We start from the raw sequence: 17,146 nt of genomic DNA on the forward strand, positions 1-17,146 counted from the left end.
CGAAGCTCAAGTTAGAATCCTTCAAAGGCAAGATAAACCAGATAGCGCGAAAGTTAGCATACCTCCTTCCTAGGGGGGTAGAAGCCTTTTATAACCACCTCGCGCACTCACTTCCAGGCTTCCGTCAGGTCGGGCATGATTACTTCTGAACTCCTGCCAGTTCGGATGTCATTTCCTCTGGCCGGACAAAACCGCCACTGTTCCTTTTGTTGGAGCCGTCTCTGCGGCTAGTGACGATGGTTGCAGGTGGCGGTAGCAGGAAGCCGTTTGAAATGCGGCTGTCAGGCGTCAGATCCCAAATCAGTCAGGTGCGTCGCCCTTGGATACGGACGTCCTTGGTGTCGGGTACGTTTGGTCGGCCTGGTGTTTCGGAAGTGAAGTGTTGGAGTGGCGAGCGAGGTGTCTTGAGTTCGGTTTGGAGTGTTCCGAGCTGCCATGGGCCAGCTCGGGTCAGCTTTGTGAGGCTTGGGGCCCAGTATAGTTCGTGCTCCTTGCAGGGAGCTCGGGTTCTCAGTAGGGAGCTCGCTCTTAATAGGGAGCTCGGACTCCCAGTAGGGAGCTTGCTCTTAATAGGGAGCTCGGACTTTAGGGAGCTCGGGTCCTCACTTGGGGAGCTCGGACCCTTAACATGGAGCTCGGGCTCCTAGTAGGGAGCTCGGACTTAGGGAGCTCGGGTTCTTACTTAGGGAGCTCGGACCCTTAATAGGGAGCCTGCTCTTAACAGGGAGCTCGGACTCAGTACAGCGGTCTGGAGTTCGGGCTCGGTAGTGAGCTTGGACTTGCTTCCGATGTTCGCTTCGGGCACTCTACTGTCCCGAGCTGCTTGCCTTTGCCACGTGTCGGGCGATCGCGAGGTCGGGCCAAATTTCCCTTCATCAATTGCCCCCCACTCCCTGCGACAACGGTCCCGTCTTGTCGTGGGGAGTTTGCAAGGTAGCAGGAGGGTTTTGGTCCGTGCCGAGCGCGTTTGCTCTAATTTGATTTTCAAAAAGGGGTGCGCGTTTGGGAGTCGTGACGGCAGTTGTTCGGGAGTTGCGCTGCAGATGCTTTTATTGCGAGGAGACGTGCGCCGACACCCCGTCAGTTTCGGGAAGACGCGTGCCGACACCTGTCCTCTGACAAGACGTGCGCGACGCTCCGTCAGTTTCGGAAAGATGTGCGCTGATTGGTCTTGGAAGACGTGCGGCTTAGCGCGGCTGTGGGCCGTTGGATTGGCTTCGATCTAGGCCGTCGCTTTCCAGCCGCTGTGGATATAAATAGCGCGCGGGGGGGGGGGGGGGCGTCCTTGCTACTATTGTACATCTTGAGCTCGTGCCTAAGTTTCAGCTCGCGTCCAGGCTTTTCAGCTCGCGTCCCAGGTTTCCTTGCTTGTTCGAGCTTTCGTGGTCTGCTTCAGTCTTCTTCCCGGGTGAGTGCTTTTGGAATCCTGTTCCGTTTCCCGATGTCTGGTTTGGAGGGTTCAGACTGTTCAAGCGGGTCCGATGTAGGTTCTACGAACCAGTTTGCGTCCCCCGGTAGTTCAAGTGAGCCTGATGTAGGTCCTGAGGAAGGGGTCGGGCCTATGGCCCGAGGTGCTTCGGGTAGGTCGGCGTCCACCTCCCGTCGTGGCCGGGTTGTAGATCAGTTCGGCCCTTCGACTATGACGCCTGAGGAACTTCAAACCCTCGTAGAATACTACGACTTGCCCGGGGAGCACGGTTACTTCATCCCTACGGGCAGCTTCCCTTGGGAACACGGTCCTGATGAGATCGTGATTTTCCGGGAACAGCTCGCCGCGGGGCTGCGACTGCCCTTTCACCCTCTCCTTGTCGAGGTCTTAAACCACTTCGGTGTGACGGTCGGCCAGTTTCACCCGAACTCTATTAGGAACTTAGTGGGGACGATCTCTTTATTTTGCGACGAGAACTTTCCTCTGGATCTGGAGATTTTCTCTTCCATTTTAATGCTGAAAAAGCAAGCGGGTCCCCTTCCTGGGCGTAGGCGGGCATACTACCTGTCCCCTCGCCCGGGCTTCAAGCTCTTACACAGACTCCCTAATAAGGTCCCGGCGTGGAAGCGGGACTACTTCGGGGTGCGAAGTGTGCTGGGGTGGCCGTTTCAGACTGGCTGGGGGATGGCCACTCCCGATTCCGGCATCACACTTGATAAGGAGACGGCGAAGGGCCTCCGGCAATGGGCGCGGCTTGGACTGGATTGTCAATGGTATCTGACGGAGGCCAAGCTTATTGCAGCGGGCCTGAGTTTGGGTAGGTTCTTTCCCTTGTGATCCTGTCTTGCTCTTCTTTTACGTGTCTTACTGATGCCGAACTCCTTTTCGCAGGTACGATGGACTTTCGAGGGTCCCGAGGTGGGCACTTTTTCCAGGGCATGAAGAGGAGAAAACGGGTGGCTAAGCGAGCTCGTGCCGAGCCATCCCAGGGGGCGGAGCCCGAGGTGCCGGACTATCCGGCAGAGGAGCCCGAGATGGTTCCTCCAATGCAGGAGCTGGCGAGGGCTCCTTATGCCGAAACCACGCACACGGGGGCTCCCGCCTACTCCGAGTCTGCCCATACGCGAGCTGGGCCGTCGGGCTCGGAGGTCCCGGGGGACTTCAGGAGCATGCTGTCACCTGTTCATGCTCTTCAACGGAGTAAGGAGGCAATGTTTCCTGAGGAAGTCGCGGCGTGGACCGAGCTCCCTCTGCACCAAGTGGCTTGCCGTGCTGTTACTCATGCCATGGTGGTAAGTGCTCCCTTCTTTAGACTTCGGCCTTTATTCTTTTATTCGTTCCTTTGATCCCGTTTTTCTTTTGATAGGTGGAGAGATGCTCGAGGCAGGCGCGGGCTGCCGAGGAGAATGCTCATCCTGCTGAGGAGAATGTTCGTGCTGCTGAGGTTGTTGCTCGCCTTGCGCGGTCTAGGCAGGCGAGGTCTCAGAGGGATGCCGAGGCCATGGGAGTGGTGGTGAAGAGTATGGCGGAAATAAAGTTGGACCTGGAGCACCAGGTCGAATATCTTCAGGAGGATATCAGGGAGAGGACTCAGATCTTCTCTCAAGGCATCGAAGACGCGAAGAAGAAAGCTGTCAGCGATTACATTGCTTCGCCGGATTTCGATGATCTGATGGTAGACTCCTACAGGAGGGGTTTCAAGCTAAGCCGGTGGATGATCCGGAATACGTACCCCGAGCTTGACACTAGCGCCATATCCACTTCGTGCATTACTCAAGAAATGGCTAATGCTACGAATGCCGAACCGGACTCCGAGGGGGAGGCAGGTCCTTCGGGTGTTGTCGAAGCGGCTTTTGATAACGATGAAGTAGCCCCTGGCTTGTGAATGTACACATTTTTTTTTTGAATGTACACATCTATTTTGAAATGAAATGGCTTTTTGTTCATGTACTGGTGTTTTCGAGCTATATTTTTTGCCGAACTGACCATTTCGGTCCTTCAGTTCGTTTTATGAAATGGCTTCGGCGTACTTGCCTTGGTGGCCTATAGATAGTACCTTCTTAAGTTGACAACGTTCCATGCTCGGGGTACTTGTTTCCCTTCTAGGGTTCCGAGCTCGTATGCTCCCCCACCGAGTGTTTTCATTACTCTGTAGGGTCCTTCCCAGTTTGGTCCAAGTTTCCCTACACCGGGTTCGGGCACCATGACCTTACGGAGAACCAGGTCGCCGACGCGGAAGTTCCTCTTCTTTACTCGCGCGTTGTAGTACCGAGCTACCTTTTGTTGGTAGGCCGTAGTTCGGATGTGCGCGAGATCTCTCACTTCGTCCAGTAGGTCGAGGTTGGTACGTAAATCGCCCTCATTTGTCCGTTCGTCATACGCTTCTAGTCGCAACGTAGGCACTTCGATTTCCGCCGGGATCACTGCTTCGGTGCCGTAGGTGAGGTTAAAGGGGGTCTCACTTGTGGCGGTCTTTTTCGTGGTTCGGTGTGCCCATAGAACACTTGGTAGTTCGTCTGCCCACAAACCTTTGGCTCGGTCTAATCGTGCTTTCAGTCCGCGGAGGATGGCTCTGTTCATTACTTCTGTTTGGCCATTTGCCTGTGGGTGTGCGACCGATGTGAAGTTCTGACTAATTCCCATACTTCGGCACCATTCTTGGAACTTGATATCTTCGAACTGTTTGCCGTTGTCGGAGATCAGTACCCGAGGTAGCCCGAAGCGACATACGATGTTCTTCCAAAAGAAGTTTTGTATGTTTCGGGCTGTAACTATTGCCAGGGGTTCGGCTTCTATCCACTTTGTGAAATAATCTACTGCCACCACTAGGAATTTTCTCCCGCCTGTCGCTGGTGGGAATGGCCCCAGGAGGTCGATGCCCCATTGGGCGAAGGGCCATGGACTAGTGAGGTATTTGAGGTCGGCAGCGGGCTGATGGTGGATGCTGGCATGCTTCTGACACTTGCCGCATTTTCTGACGAGCTCGATTGCCTCTGTCTTCATCGTTGGCCAGTAGTATCCTTGTTGAAGTGCCTTTTGGGCGAGGGCTCTGCCCCCCAGGTGTCCGCCGCACAAGCCTTCATGGATGTCGCGGAGTACCAGCTCGGCTTCGGCTGGGCGCAAGCATCGCAGATAGGGGAGCGTGTAGGATCGTCGGTACAACCGTTCGTCTATCATGACGTATTTGGCTGCCTGGCGCTGCACCCTCTTGGCTGTGTTGCGGTCCGCGGGGAGGGTTCCGTCTAACAGGAAGCTCGCGAGTGGGTCGATCCAGCTCGGCTTTGCTTCGGTGACGGGAGCGACCTCTTCTGCCCCACCGAGAATGCTGGGCCGAGGCAAGTCTACGTACACGGTTCTCCTTGCGTTGTGGCTCGTGCTAGCCAGTCGGGACAGGGCGTCGGCCTTAGCGTTCTCTGACCTCGGGATTTGCTTGATAAAGTGCGACTGGAAGTTGAGCAGAGCTTCCTTTACTTTTGCCAAGTACGCAATCATAGTGAGCTCGCGTGCTTCGTACTCGCCTATAACTTGGTTGACTACGAGCTGGGAATCACTGCAGATAACCATGTGCTTTGCTCCGACCTTGCGCGCTAGGTTTAGCCCGGCTATCAGTGCCTCGTACTCCGCCTTGTTGTTGGATGCCGCGAACTCAAAGCGTAGTGCATATTCCAGTTTTGTTCCGCTCGGGCCGCGTAGCACTATTCCAGCCCCGCTGCCTTGTTGGTTCGAGGAGCCATCTACGTGAAGGATCCAGGGCTCCTCATCCCAGTTCGTGCTTGGTCTAACCAGGAGGGAAGCCACGCTGGCTGCTACTTCACGGGGTTCGGACTCGTTTGGCTTGGGAGCTCCGAGTTCGCTCGAACTGGGGATCTCGGGCTCGACCAGCTCAGGGGCTTCGAGGCTAAACATGCACTCTGCGATAAAATCTGCCAAGGCTTGGGCCTTAATGGCAGTTCTTGGCATGTACTGGAGATCGTACTCGCTGAGTTCGATGGCCCACTTCGTCAGCCGGTCGGAAACCTCGGGTTTGAGTAAAACTTGTCTCAGAGGTTTGTCGGTCAAGACCATGACGGTGTGGGCCTGGAAGTACGAGCGTAGTTTCCGTGCTGCTACCACCAGAGCGTATGCTAGCTTTTCTATCTGCGGGTACCTAGTCTCTGCTCCCTGCAAGATTTTACTAACATAATATATGGGTCGTTGGACCCAGTCTGCCTCCTTTACTAGTACCGAACTGACCACCTCGTCGCTAGCCGAGAGGTACAGTTCTAAGACTTCGCCTTCCTCGGGCCGAGCTAAGGTTGGCACACTGGCGAGGTAGCCTTTTAGCTCGTCAAACGTGAGCTGACAGTCTTGGGTCCATTCGAACCCTTTGCCTTTGATTGCTTTGAAGAAGGGTAGGCAGCGATCTGCCGATTTGGACATGAAGCGGCTTAGAGCGGCTATGCGGCCGTTTAGCCTTTGGACTTCTTTTATTTTCCGAGGTGGTCTCATATCTAGGATGGCTTTTATTTTGTCTGGGTTGGCCTCGATGCCGCGTTGATAGACAACGTAGCCCAGGAACTTGCCCGAGGTGACGCCAAAGACACATTTGTTGGGGTTCAATTTCATGTTATACTGACACAGGATTTGGAAGACAGAATCTAAGTCTTGTATTAATTCTTGTGAAAACTGTGTTTTGACGACCATGTCGTCTACATAGCACTCTATCTTTGTGCCGATCAGGGAACGAAACAGCCTATTTACAAGTCTTTGGAAGGTCGCCCCGGCGTTTTTTAACCCGAAGGGCATGACCTTGTAACAGTATAGACCGAACTCGGTTATGAAGCTGGTTTTTTCCTCGTCGGATTGGTCCATCAGGATTTGGTTGTAGCCTGAGTAGGCATCCAGGAAGCTTAGCAATTCATGTCCCGAGGTCGCGTCCACTAGGCGGTCGATCCTAGGAAGGGGGAAGCAGTCTTTCGGGCAAGCTCGGTTCAGGTCGGTGTAGTCGACGCACATGCGCCACTTGCCGTTCGCCTTTTTCACCAGCACAGGGTTGGCCACCCAGCTCGGGTAATGGACTTCCCTTATGAAGTCTGCCACGAGGAGCTTTTCGACTTCCTCGTCGACCGCTCTCCAGCGCTCCGGGGCTAGGTTCCGTTTCTTTTGTCTAACGGGTCTGACTAAAGAGTCAGTGTTAAGTTTGTGAGTTATAAGACTAGGGTCAATACCAGGCATATCGACCACGGACCATGCAAAAATATCTAAATTTTGGAGTAAAAAACTTACCAGTTCGGTCCGTAGGGGTTCTTTGACAGAAGCACCAATCTGGAGTGCGCGAGCTGGGTCCGTAGGTGAGGTCGGGATCGCGACTGTTTCTTCTGTTGGCGAGGCTCGTTCTTCACCTTGCTCCGTAGGCCGCTCCAGATCGATGTCGCCGGTCGGCTTGGACTTGCCCTTTAGGGCGGCAACGTAGCACTTGCGGGATTCGAGCTGGTCGCCCTGCACTACCCCCACATCGAAGTCCGTAGGGAACTTCATGGCCAAATAGTAGGTGGAGACCACCGCCCGCAGGATTTGCGTGATTGGCCGTCCTATTATGGCATTGTACGGGGAGGGGGTCGCGACCACCAGGAAGTCGTGGTTGAGTCTGACTGCACAAGGCCACGTGCCGACTTCCACGGGCACCGTTATTTTTCCAAGGGGCCTGACTTCCTCCCCGCTGAAGCCCACCAGGGGAGTGCTTGCAGGTTTTAGTTCGCTCCTTGGTAGCTGTAGCCGATCAAACGCCGACTTGAAGAGGATGTCCGCCGAGCTGCCTGAATCTACGAGCACGCGCCTAACCTCGAAGTCGCTGATCCTGAGTTTAATGACAAGTGCGTCGTCGTGAGGGTAGCGAACTTCCCGCGCATCGTCTTCTGTGAAGAGGATCGGCTCCTCGGTCTTCGGCCTTTTCGGAGGGTTCCGCTCCTCGAGGACCGCTTCGCGAACTGAGGTCCGGGCTGCTGCTGATGTGCATCCCGCTACCACCGAACCTCCCACAATTACATGGATGGTTCCCCGAACTGGCCTTTCTGCCGGAGGCTGTCGCTGCATCTGTTCGGCAGGCCTGCTGCTAGTTTCGGGGGCGTCCTTTAAGTGTTCGCCTGACTGATCCGCTTTATTGCTATTATTGTTGTGCTGTACAAAGTTTCTCAAGTATCCGCGACGGATGAGCCCCTCTATCTCGTCTCGGAGGTTATTACACTGCTCGGTACTGTGACTATGGTCCCTATTGAAACTACAATACAAATTCTTGTTTCTTTCGTTCGGATTTCCCTTTAGGCGAGGTGGTCATTTCACGTAGGGGGCGTCCTTGATCGTCATTAGGATCTCGGTCCGCCTCGTGTTCAGTGGCGTGTAATCCGTCCGAACTGGCAGGGGAGCTCGGAACGACTGGTTCGGTTTTGGGTCCCGGGCCGGGTTTTTTTGGTCGGCCGAGCTAGAGGGCTCGCCGTCCCTCTTTCTTTTATCGTTTCTGCCCTCGGTTCTTTGGTTGATTTCCTCCTCCGTCCTCGTGAACTTGTCCGCGAGCTTGAGGAACTCGGCCACGGTCGCGGGCTGGTTAGCTACCATGTGCCACTTGAATTCCTTGTGCGTCACCCCTCTTTTTGCTGCGGCGAGCTGCACCGCGGGGTCTAACTGAGGTATCTGTAAGCATGCCTCATTGGATCGTTTGATGTAGCCCCGTATGGGTTCTCCTTCCCTTTGGACTACTCCGAAGATGCTTTCCTCTGCTCTGGGGCACCGTTTGCTGGTGACAAAGTGTGCAGTGAAGACCTGCACGAATTGAGCCCAACACTTTATCGATCCGGGGGCCAGGTTCCTGTACCAAGTGCGGGCTACCCCCTTGAGGGTGGTGGTGAAGGCCACGCACATGCATGATTCGCTGGCTCTGGCGAAGTGCATTTGGGACTGGAAAGCGTCCACATGGTTATTGGGGTCGAAGGATCCGTCATACTTGTCTAGGGGTGGGAGCTTGAAATCTGTAGGCAAGGGGACTGCCAGGAGTTCTGGTGCGAGGGGGGAAGGAACTGAGAGAATCGGGGCAACTCCTACCTCGTCCGAGCTCATCTCGCCTTTGCCTCTAAGCTCTGATAGGACGTGGGTGGCGGTTCGTCGACTTCGACGGTGCCTTCGCTACTGAGTGGGCCTTGTGCTGGCGCTGCTGGCCTTCGTGTTGCCGAGCTTGATGGGCCCGGAGTGCTGGTAGTCCGCTGCTGCCAGTGCGCCGAATCGGTTTTCCACTAGTGGGGACTCTGGTTTGGAGCCCCGAGGTGCCGATCTCGCGGGCGAGGTTCCCGATCCGCCTGCGAGCCGCGAGGCGGGGATAACTTTTCTCTCTCTCCGGCCAGGGGACGAGGCCTGGCTGTTTGGTGGATTCTGGGGCCTAGAGGCCTTTCCTTGGAAGCGCCCATCCTGCGGGGAGGCCTTGACTGGCTTCGGGGCAGGGTGGCGTGGTGGAAGTAGTGGTTGGTTCGGTGTCAGTTGGGGGAACTGCTGTTGATAGTGGTACTGGGAGAGGTTGTGCAACACTTGTTGCTGGTGAAGCTGGTGTTGCTGGAACTATTGCATCTGGGCTTGCATTGCTCGCATGCACTGCATTAGGTCGTCCAACCGATTTTGGCTAGCTGCCAGGGGGACGGCGGTTGGTTCAGTGAAGGTAGTCTCGATGGGAAGAGGGAAGGGGATGTTTGCGGCCGGTAGGCTTGCAGGCGCCAATGCTTGTGGCGTAGCCAGATTGGGGATTCCATCCACCGAGAGGGGGATGGTGAACTGCCCAACACACACCATGGGAACTTGGGGCTGTTCCCCGGTGGTGTTTGTCTCTATGCCGCGTCCGGCGTTGCTGGATGAGGCCATGAGTTGAATTTTTCAAGGAAGAAGAAAACGGGATGAAAGTTTTGGAGGGAGGCCTTTTGAAGCGTTCCCACAGACGACGCCAATTGATGAAGCACAATCTGGCCGGTCTTAGCTGTCGATGATCTTGCCTCTGAACTGAGTAACAGGGACCTGAAATGGAAGGAGAAGAGAAGCTCCGGGGAGAACCCGGCATAAGGGCTTCGAAGCTCAAGTTAGAATCCTTCAAAGGCAAGATAAACCAGATAGCGCGAAAGTTAGCATACCTCCTTCCTAGGGGGTAGAAGCCTTTTATAACCACCTCGCGCACTCACTTCCAGGCTTCCGTCAGGTCGGGCATGATTACTTCTGAACTCCTACCAATTCGGATGTCATTTCCTCTGGCCGGACAGAACCGCCACTGTTGCTTTTGTCGGAGCCGTCTCTGCGGCTAGTGACGACGGTTGCAGGTGGCGGTAGCAGGAAGCCGTTTGAAATGCGGCTGTCAGGCATCAGATCCCAAATCAGTCAGGTGTGTCGCCCTTGGATACGGACGTCCTTGGTGTCGGGTACGTTTGGTCGGCCTGGTGTTTTGGAAGTGAAGTGTTGGAGTGGCGAGCGAGGTGTCTTGAGTTCGGTTTGGAGTGTTCCGAGCTGCCATGGGCCAGCTCGGGTCAGCTTTGTGAGGCTTGGGGCCCAGTATAGTTCGTGCTCCTTGCAGGGAGCTCGGGTTCTCAGTAGGGAGCTCGCTCTTAATAGGGAGCTTGGACTCCTAGTAGGGAGCTTGCTCTTAATAGGGAGCTCGGACTTTAGGGAGCTCGGGTCCTCACTTGGGGAGCTCGGACCCTTAACAGGGAGCTTGCTCTTAACAGGGAGCTCGGGCTCCTAGTAGGGAGCTCGGACTTAGGGAGCTCGGGTTCTTACTTAGGGAGCTCGGACCCTTAATAGGGAGCCCGCTCTTAACAGGGAGCTCGGACTCAGTACAGCGGTCTGGAGTTCGGGCTCGGTAGTGAGCTTGGACTTGCTTCCGATGTTCGCTTCGGGCACTCTACTGTCCCGAGCTGCTTGCCTTTGCCACGTGTCGGGCGATCGCGAGGTCGGGCCAAATTTCCTTTCATCCCCACTCATTTTGCCACATCATTGAGCTCTTAGCGTCTGGCCATATCACCCATCCTCCTATTTCACTGTCATAATAAATATTAATTTATTATTATATGAAATTAATTATATATTTATCTAAAATAATTATTTATTTTTAGATTTGATTTGGCTGTGTATTCAATAGTAATGAGACTACGATTTCGTAATGTGTTTTGTATGAATTCTGGACATTTGCGGTCCTCACAGTACTGACTCCGTATATATTGATGCCATTTGGGACCGCTTAAGTCTTTAATCTGGTGGTCAATGTTTGCTTTTGAAGCAAAAAAAGTTGAAAAAGATTGAACGGGTATTGCACTGACTGAATCCGGTTTCGAAACAGTGATATCGTCTACCAAGAGAAATTTAAGGTCGAAGGAGGGAGAAGAAGAGGGAGAGAGATGGGGTTTTGGGATGCAGTGAACTCAACGACTGATACAATCAAAAGAAATGTCCCCGACACCATTTCCGTCACAAACTCCGTTAGTTCAGTGGCGGATACTATCAAGCAAAACATCCCCGATATGACTCCCGTTGCGAACGCCGTGAACAAGATCGGTGACACCGTAAGAGTCAAAGAAGTTCAAAAGCTGAAAGAAAACCTTCCCGACTCAGAAGGCTGGAAGGAGATCGGCCGTTCTGTGAAAGACGTGGTTGATGGACCTGCCGGCGAAGAGGTGTCCAAACTCTTTCCAGGTCCGCTAGCTTTTCCATTCTGTTTTTTTCCATCGGTCTCTTATTTTCATTGTTTGCAGTTGGATTAATCATTCCCAGGTAGTGTGTTTGATCTTTTGGGCACCCCGTGTCTTCTCTGTCCTGATTATGGAATCGGATGAAATTGATTAGTCCTGTTTTTGGTAGGAGGAGGTTCAGCTTATAGGATTTATAAAGGGTTGAATCCAAAGCGGGATGAAGTGAAAGATCTTAAGCAAGAAGTAAAGGGTATGAGAGCAGAGATTGAGAAACTGAAGAAAGATCGGGCACCTCGTTTGGACGCAGAAGAAGGATTCAAGATCACAGATTTCTTTGGTGATCAGTTCTGTTAGAAGCGGGTTCTTGTAAATGACTACTTCCTATTTGACTTGAGTGCCCTGACTCCTGAGTATGTTCATGAATCATGATGGAACTAGGATCTTTTAAAGTTTAAATTTATTAGAAATCTAGAATCATGATAAATTGTACGGAGACTGGAGATATGGACAAATTCTTCGTCATTGTTTAGTGTTCGTGGGTGTTATATTTAAGCTTCAAAATGCCTGTGAATTGTGAATCAGACCCCAATTGCCACAGGTTTCAGTTAGCTTGGCTTCGAGCAATCTCTGGAACACCATTTGTAGGGTTCATTAGCACGAGTCGGTCTTCTAACTCGTTTAGAGCTCAATTGAATAACTCGGAAACTTTAAGATGTTTCCCGGATTGTTCCAATAGCCGACTGACTGCTCACTGCTCATACTGCTTCATGCTTTAAAGTTGGTTTTGGCTTTGAACTATGAAAGAGGAAAGTGGCATTAGAAAGATGATTTAAGACCTAAGAAGAAAAAAATTCTTAAGCTGTGTTTGGTATGATAGAAAATATGGGAAAAACAGAAACTCGAGGAAAACTCACAAAATTTGTCAAAGAACTTTCCCCTCAATCTTTTGTTTCTCTCTTATTTTCATTTTCTGTCAAACCAAACATAGCCTTAACGCTTAATCCAGTTCTTTGGAGGAAGGCACCATCCAGTGGTAGTGGGGATTGGGCAACAACTCCGTACGCCAGGTTGTTTGGTGTGGCCTCTCACAAGGAGAAATATAAAGAAAAAGAAAAACCCAGCTCCAACCCCACTCAAACTAACGTAATAGTTAAGGTTTTGGTTAGAGTAGTTACCAGAGATATTTAGGTTTTTATATTTTCTCTTTGAGACTAGTCAGTATTTCTTTTCCTGTTTCATAAACTTAAATTGCTTTTTGGAATTAAAAAAAAAAAGTATAAAGGTATTTTCCATCCAAGGGTACAACTTGGCATCCAATCCGATACAAGTTTTGGCACAGGTTGGGCCAGTATTTTCGGGTTAAAGGCTAGGACTAATCTAAAAAATTTGAGCCCAACCTAAATACGGGTCAAGCTTGGTTTCGGGCCTGTGCGTTGGGTAATCTAAGCTTGCCCAATCCAATACATACATATATATATATATATATGCACACACAATTTATATATATTTCATATATTCTACTTTTTTATTGGTCATAAAGTCTAATATCTATATCTATACTATTTTAAAAAGCATGAATAGCCTCAAAAATATTTCTGGAATTTTTTGAGGATAAAATTTGCCCCTATATATTTAAATTTATTGATAAAAATGAGGGCAAATAGGGTAATTGATTATTGATACTAAATGAGTTGAAAAAATGTCATTTTAAGATGTTCAATACATTCAATTACCTCTCATTAAATCCAATATTTAAGATATTAATTTGCATTCACCTTCATTCAATCATATATTTAAGTCATTTTTCTCATTATTAAATTCTATTAATTAAATCCATACATTATAAATTAATAATTCTAATAACATAAAAAAATTATACTTTTAAAATCTACCTAAAAATAGTATTTTCATCTAGGTGGAGGTAAGAAATTAAACCATTTTGGGTCAGATGGGCCAATCCATGTTGCCACAATTAAATAATAAAATTTAAAAATAGATAAAATATAAAAAAATAAGATATTAAAGGAAATGCATTATCTAGATGGAGGTAAGAAATTAAACCATTTTGGGTCAAATGGGTCAACTCGTGTTACTACAATTAAATAATAAAATTCAAAAATAGATAAAATGTAAAAATATAGAAATTAAAAAATGGAGCATTTTTTACATCATATATTCAACATATTAAACAATAATAAGTATGATAAATAAGAAATATTTTTTATTAATAATGGAAATGGAATGTAAAATGTAAAACCAATTAGAAATAAAATTATTTTCCTATTCTCTCTCATTGAGTCTCATATCTAAGGTATATTCTCTCATTGAGTCTCATATCTAAAATTATTTATCTCATCATTAAATTCAATTAATTAAATCCACAACATTAATTTTAATAGTATAAAAATAAACATTTTGAAAAGTAATTTGAAAACAAAACTGATGATGCGCAATCCGATCGATCCTAGCTGCCAGTTACCTCGCCTCTGATGGAATTGGAAGTGCCTGAAACAAGGAAGAACTTGGAGACTTCCGGGGCGGAACCCGGTTGGAACACTCCGAAGCTCAAGTTAGTGCTCTTGAGAAGGCAAGGGGAAACAATGGATTTCAAGACCAGAAAGCACAAAATATCACATACCTCATTCTTTGAGAGAGGGGGGCCTTTTATAATCACCCTGTACACTTACTTCCATACCTCTGACAGTTCGGGTATCATTACCTCCGCCAGATTGGGTGTCATTTCCTCTGCCAGATCGGGTGTCATTTCCTCTACCAGATCGGGTGTCATAACCTCTGCCAGTTGCCAGTTCGGGTGTCATAACCTCCACTGCCAGTTGCTAGGGCCATCTCTCCCCCGTCTGAGATGGCGGTGGCAGGTGGCCATTGGAGGGCGGCTGTCATGTGTCGGACCCCTAATCAGTCAGGTGTTCCGCCTCCATGTACGGGTTTCCTGGGCGTCAGGTACGGTTGTTCAGTCAGGCGACTTGGAGCTGAAGTGGTGTGCGAGGTGAAGTCTTGAGTTCGGACAGAAGTGCGGCCCGAACTGCCCCGGGGTGGGTCAGCTCAGGTCTTTGCCCTTTGCGCTCCTTGTAAGGCTCAGGACCTCCAAGGGGAGAGCTCGGGTTCTTCCTTGGGGGAGCTCGGGTCGTAGGTTCCTTCTTTGGGGAAGCTCAGGACTCCTTTCCTCGGAGCTCGGGTTGTGGGCCCGCTGCCGTGCTGAGCTGGTGCTTCTGCCAGGTCACTCTCGGTTGCTTCCACCTGTCGCATGGCCAAGGGGTCGGGCCAAATCTCCCTCCATCAATTGGCCCCCACTCCCTGTGCTCGGGGTCCTGACCCGGCGTGGGGAGTTCACGGGATGATGGGTGAATTTGCCTCGTGATGCTTTGGCCTTGGTTTGGAGCTTCTCCGGACCTGCTTGTGTTCTTGGTCCAATCAGGGTCAGCTTGGTTCGACCAGGGGTCAATCCCGGGTTGCATGCAGCCCATGCGCAGGCGCGATACGATTTTGAATTGTCAAAAGTGCGCGCTAAACTCACTTCTCCTCAGGGGGCACACAACCGGTTTTGCGGGGAGCCATTGGATGGTTTTGATCTTGGCCGTTGATGCGCGAGTACAGTGGCTATAAATAGTGGGGGGGCCTTGGTCACTTTCCTTCGCCATTCTTCAGCATTCGTTTCTTGAGCTCGCGTCCAAGGCTGTCAGCTCGTGTCAACTTTCGTAGTCTTGTAGCTTTTCTTGGTGAGTCCTCAGCCCTCTATGTTTCGATGTCTAGCTCGGGTAGTTTAGATAGTCTCCTGGGGGTTCTGATGCTGGTTCTATGAACCGAGCTGCTGCCTCCGACAGCCTTAGTGAGTCCGAGGCGGGGCCCGAGGTAGAGCTCGAGTTTGAGCCCGTAGGCTAAATCACCTCGGGTAGTTTGGCATCCACCTCCCGTCGAGGTCGGGTGCCAGATAAGTTCGGACCTTCCACTATGATGCCCGAGAGGCTTTGGTCCCTTATCGCCTAGTACAACCTGCCCGGGGAGTATACTTATATTTTACCCTCGGGCGACTTTCCTTGGGAGCACGGTCCGGACGAGATCGTGATATTCCGGGAGCAGCTTGTTGCCAGGCTGCGCCTTCCCTTCCATCCCCTTATCGTCAAGGACATGAACCACTTCGGTGTCACTGTAGGTTAGCTTCACCCGAACTCCATCCGTAACCTTGTCGGGACCATCTCCCTTTGCTGTGAACACTACCTTCCCTTGGACCTGGAAAATTTTTCCACTATTCTCATGCTTAAGAAACAAGTGGGTCCCCTGCCCGGGCATAGGAGGGCGTACTACTTGTCACCTTGCCCGAGATTCAAGCTCTTACACGATCTCCCAAATAAGGTCCCAGCATGGAAGCGGGACTACTTCGTGGTTCGAAGTGCTACAGAGTGGCCGTTTCCTACTGAGTGGGGGTTGGCCGTTCCTGACCCTGGTGTCGCATTAGACGAAGATACGGTGAAGGACCTCTAGAACTGGGCTGGCTTGGGCTCAAATGCGAAGTCTACCTGACGGAGGACAAGCTTATTCAGGCCGGTCTGAGTTCGGGTAGGTTTCTTGCTCAGATAAAGATACTTTTGCTTTTGTTTTTATTTTCGTCTTTTGATGCCGAGCTCCTTTTTGCAGGTGTTATGGAGGCAGAGAAGACTCGAGGTGCGAGTCTGTTCAATGGTATGAAGAGGAGGAGGCGAGCTGCTAAGCGGGTCCGCGCCGATCTTTCTCGGGTTGTGGAGCCCGAGGCACCGAGAATGGCCCCTCCATTCAGGAAGCGGTAGGCGTCCCCTATGTCGAAACAGCTTATACCCGAGCTGTGCCTTCAGGCTCGGGAAGTCAGGTTGAGGTTGGGAGCGTGCTGACGCCGAGCTACGCTCTCCGAAAAAGTAAGAAGGCTACTTGCCCTAAGGAGGTCGTGGCGTGGGTCGATCTTCCTACGAATCGCATAGGCGCTCGTGCTGCATCTCACGCCATGGTGGTAAGTCAGAGTAGTGTTTTTTTTTATTTTTTATTTTTTTTACCGAGCTGATTTGTTCTCGTTCTGGCAGGTGAACTCCTCTATCCATGCTTTGGCAATCCAAGCAGAGAGGGGCTTGAAGCGAGCGCAAGCTGCCGAAGTGGTTTCCTGTGCTGCGCGAGCCGAGCTAACGAGGTCTCTGAGGGACAAAGAGGCCTTAGGAATGGTGGTGAGACACATGGTGGACCTGAAGTTGGACCTGGAGCATCAGATCGAGTACCTTCAGGATGATATCAGGGAGAAGACTCAGTTCTTTTAGGCCATCGAGGAGGCGAATGTGAAAACCGTCGATGATTACATCGCTTCACCGCACTTTGACGATATGATGGTGGGCTCGTACAGAAGGGGTTTCAAGTTGAGCCGATGGATGATAAGGAACGTACCCCGAGCTCGACATTAGTGCCATAACCACTTTGCGCATCACTCAGGAGATGGCCGCCGCAGCTAATGATGACGTGGATTCCGAAGACGAAGCAGGACCTTCGGGTATTACCGAAGTCCCTTCTGAAGGTGAGGAAGATGTACTTCCGGGCTTGTGAGCTCGTTTGTGCTTTTGTTTTCTGTTTTTTGGATGAAGTGTAAACAAGTTCGTTTTGCAATGAATACTTCCCCTTTTTTGGCAAAGTGTTGTGTAGTTTTTTTTTTTTCGCCAAGCTGACTATGTTTCTGAACTGCTAGACAGGCCCAGAGGCGAGTTAACATAGTAAGGCTATGTGCCCGATTTGTTCTCTGCCTAGGTTAGTTAACATAGGCTGAATTGGGCCCTGGGCTATGCACCTCGGGGTCCATACTTGTGCAGATTGCTTTCGTTGATGAGGTGCCGAGGTCCTCTTTAGCTCGGTATTTTGGCCCTTATGGTGCTGAGGTCCTTGTTAGCTCGGCATTTTGAGCCTTAGGGTGCCTAAGTCTTTGTTAGCTCGGCATTCTGGCCCTTAGGCTCTGGTAGTGGCTCATGGCCTGCTTAGTTTGATCATTTATAGGTAAAATTGTCTT

General features: G+C 50.9%; 1 protein-coding gene across 1 annotated transcript; it reads left to right on the forward strand.

Moving 5' to 3' along the window:
* Positions 1 to 10,688: 10,688 nt before the first annotated feature.
* Positions 10,689 to 11,637, forward strand: LOC104605666 (uncharacterized). Its single transcript, XM_010270514.2, has 2 exons — positions 10,689 to 11,119; positions 11,285 to 11,637. The coding sequence occupies exons 1-2, from the start codon at positions 10,825 to 10,827 to the stop codon at positions 11,467 to 11,469; spliced, it is 480 nt and encodes a 159-aa protein (XP_010268816.1). The 5' UTR covers positions 10,689 to 10,824; the 3' UTR covers positions 11,470 to 11,637.
* Positions 11,638 to 17,146: the final 5,509 nt, after the last annotated feature.

Source organism: Nelumbo nucifera, chromosome 1, assembly GCF_055504915.1.
Source record: "Nelumbo nucifera cultivar China Antique chromosome 1, China Antique-T2T, whole genome shotgun sequence".
Lineage (NCBI taxonomy): Eukaryota > Viridiplantae > Streptophyta > Magnoliopsida > Proteales > Nelumbonaceae > Nelumbo > Nelumbo nucifera.